General features: G+C 62.5%; 1 protein-coding gene across 1 annotated transcript in view; it reads left to right on the top strand.

The window, feature by feature from the left end:
• Nucleotides 1-2,690, top strand: part of CNNM4 (cyclin and CBS domain divalent metal cation transport mediator 4) — a 5,819-nt gene extending 3,129 nt beyond the window's left edge. The window contains exon 2 of the mRNA XM_009643421.2: nt 6-2,690. Coding sequence (XP_009641716.2) covers nt 6-1,466 — 1,461 coding nt within the window. The 3' untranslated portion in view covers nt 1,467-2,690. The remainder of the gene's footprint in view (nt 1-5) is intronic.
• Nucleotides 2,691-2,756: the final 66 nt, after the last annotated feature.

Genomic DNA, 2,756 nt, shown 5'->3' on the forward strand with positions numbered 1-2,756 from the left:
CCCAGGACCTCCTGGTGCAGCCCGGCCCGGCCGAGGCCCGCGACACCTCGGCCCTGCTCCGCGTCCGCGTCCAGCCCCTGCGCAAGGACGAGCAGGCCAAAACCTACGTCCTCTGCACCCAACGCCGCCCCGGCCAACCCTGGTTGCCCCACCAAGGCCCCGACGGACGGATCGTGGTGCTGGAGGAGAAGAAGTCGCTGTTGCCCCTTTGGCTGCAGGTGATCCTCATCGCCGGGCTGCTGATGCTGTCGGGGATGTTCAGCGGGCTCAACCTGGGCCTGATGGCGCTGGATCCCATGGAGCTGCGCATCGTGCAGAACTGCGGCACCGATAAGGAGAAGCGTTACGCCCGTAAGATCGAGCCCATCCGCCGGAAGGGGAACTATTTGCTCTGTTCCCTGCTGCTGGGGAACGTGCTGGTTAACACCACCCTCACCATCCTCCTCGATGACCTCATCGGCTCCGGCATCGGTGCCATCGTCGCTTCCACCATCGGCATCGTCATCTTCGGGGAGATCGTGCCCCAGGCGCTCTGCTCCCGCCACGGCTTGGCCGTGGGCGCCAACACCATCGTGGTCACCAAGTTCTTCATGCTGGTGACCTTCCCCCTCTCCTACCCCATCAGCAAGCTCCTCGACTGCATCCTGGGCCAGGAGATCGGCACCGTCTACAACCGGGAGAAGCTGGTGGAGATGTTGAAGGTGACGGAACCCTACAATGACCTGGTGAGGGAGGAGCTCAACATGATCCAGGGAGCCCTGGAGCTCCGCACCAAGACGGTGGAGGACGTGATGACCCCGCTGCAGAACTGCTTCATGATCAACAGTGACGCCATCCTGGACTTCAACACCATGTCGGAGATCATGGAGAGCGGCTACACCCGCATCCCTGTCTACGAGGACGAGCGTTCCAATATCATGGACATCCTCTACATCAAGGACCTGGCTTTCGTCGACCCTGACGACTGCACCCCCCTCAAAACCATCACCAAATTCTACAACCACCCCGTCCACGTCGTCTTCCACGACACCAAGCTGGATGCCATGCTGGAGGAGTTCAAAAAGGGTGAGGGGGTCGGGGGGGTGCCACCGCTTCCGCGGGGCGGCTGCTTTCCTCCCCTCGGAGGAGGCCGGTGGATGCCGGAAGCAAAACGGCCAGGGAGTTTTGCCCTCTGGGGCTGGAGCTGCCCACACCGGGGCTGCTTGGGGTCCCCACAGTTCGGGCAGTCACTATCCGGAGGGGACGGGGGGTCTGGGGACACGGTGCTGGGGATGGGCAGCACGGCACCGAACAGGGGGCAGCTGCTCGGTGCCCACAACCAGCCGGGCTTCCGGGGTTTGGTGTGTAACCGCGCCGCGCCCGCGCCGGGGAGGGAAAACCTCTGCTTCCTCAGCAGCGGAGCCACCAGTGCTCAGCGCCAGCCTCGAGAAACGCTTTGGGAGTGTTTACTTGCTCCTTGTTTTTAATTATCGGCCCCGGAGGCCCTTGGAGAGCTGCTGGAAAATTGCTCGGCTCCCTGGTTTGGGCTCGGCTTCCTCCTCCGGGCCTTGCCCCGCCACAGGGAACAGCGAGGGCCACTCGGTGCCAGCCCCCGTCCCCGCTCCGCTTCCCGCTCCCGGCATCGGGGCACCTAAAATTGTCAGTGGGAGGAGGAGTGGGACCCGGGCTCACCGGAGGCTGATCCCACTGGGAGCGGGAAAGGCTGTGTTAGCTCCGAGGTGGGGTTTGACCTCCCCGGGGTCCCCACTCAGGGCTTGGCCCAGCCGGGCAGGGGACCCTCCTGCCCTCCCCAGCTTCTCGCAGCTCCTGCCGGCGTGGGACCGGGATAAAATAAAGAGCCCGGCTGTGGAGCAGCTGTGCTGGGTGATGCCAGGCCAACCCTCAGCCGTGCGTGACCCCGCGCTCTCCTCCGGCTCCCGTTACGCTCGCCCGGCGGAGGTTTGGGCACATCGGGAGAGTCGGGCGGTTTGCTGCAGTCGGGGACGTTTCAGGGCGGGGATCTCGCTGAGATTTAGGGGATCTGATAATTCCTCCCACAGGCAGAGCTCGGCGTGAGCTTGGGTGAGGGTTTGGGAGCTGGTGGGTCCAAGCCTGGCTGATCTTTGAGGGTCGGTAGGAGACAGCAGCTCTGCTCCTGCCTCCCTTTGCGACCGTGCTTCCCTGGCCCCCAAAAATATCGGCGTGGGAACGACGTCCCTCGGTCACGGCTTGGCGTTGCCGTGTGGTTGCGGCAAGGACGACGGCATCACATCATCTTGGAGCTGCCGTGATTAGCAAAAAACTTAATTGGCAAATGCTTTTCCTTTGGGTCATCTCACGCTGCTTCACGAGCCGCCGCAGGGGCACGCAGCCGACCTGTTTCCAAAAACCAGCGGCGTAGAAGCAGAGTCCTGGTGCTGCCAGAGCTGGAGTTATCCTGGCTGCTGGCACCAGCTCTCCTTCCGATGAATCCTTATTAAAGGATTTAAAGCACGCTCATTCCGGTTACAAAGCCGCCCATGGCCCGTATTGTTATTTTTTTCATCGCTGCCTCTCTGGGTCAGGAGCGGGCCATTTGTGGGGCCGCTGCCTGGGCTGGTTTTGAGGTCCCTCTCCGAACCCCCGTTCCTCGTGGATGCAGCACTGTGACAAGTCTCTGCCCTCATCCCACCGACCAGGACCCGGGTCAGAAACAGGAGACGCATCCAGCAAAAGGACAAAGAGAGAAAAATCAACCAGAGGCACTTCTGATGGTCCCAATCGTGGCGCTTGGCAGC

This window comes from Egretta garzetta, unplaced genomic scaffold (genome assembly GCF_000687185.1).
Source record: "Egretta garzetta isolate BGI_Z169 unplaced genomic scaffold, ASM68718v1 scaffold238, whole genome shotgun sequence".
Taxonomy (NCBI): Eukaryota; Metazoa; Chordata; class Aves; order Pelecaniformes; family Ardeidae; genus Egretta; species Egretta garzetta.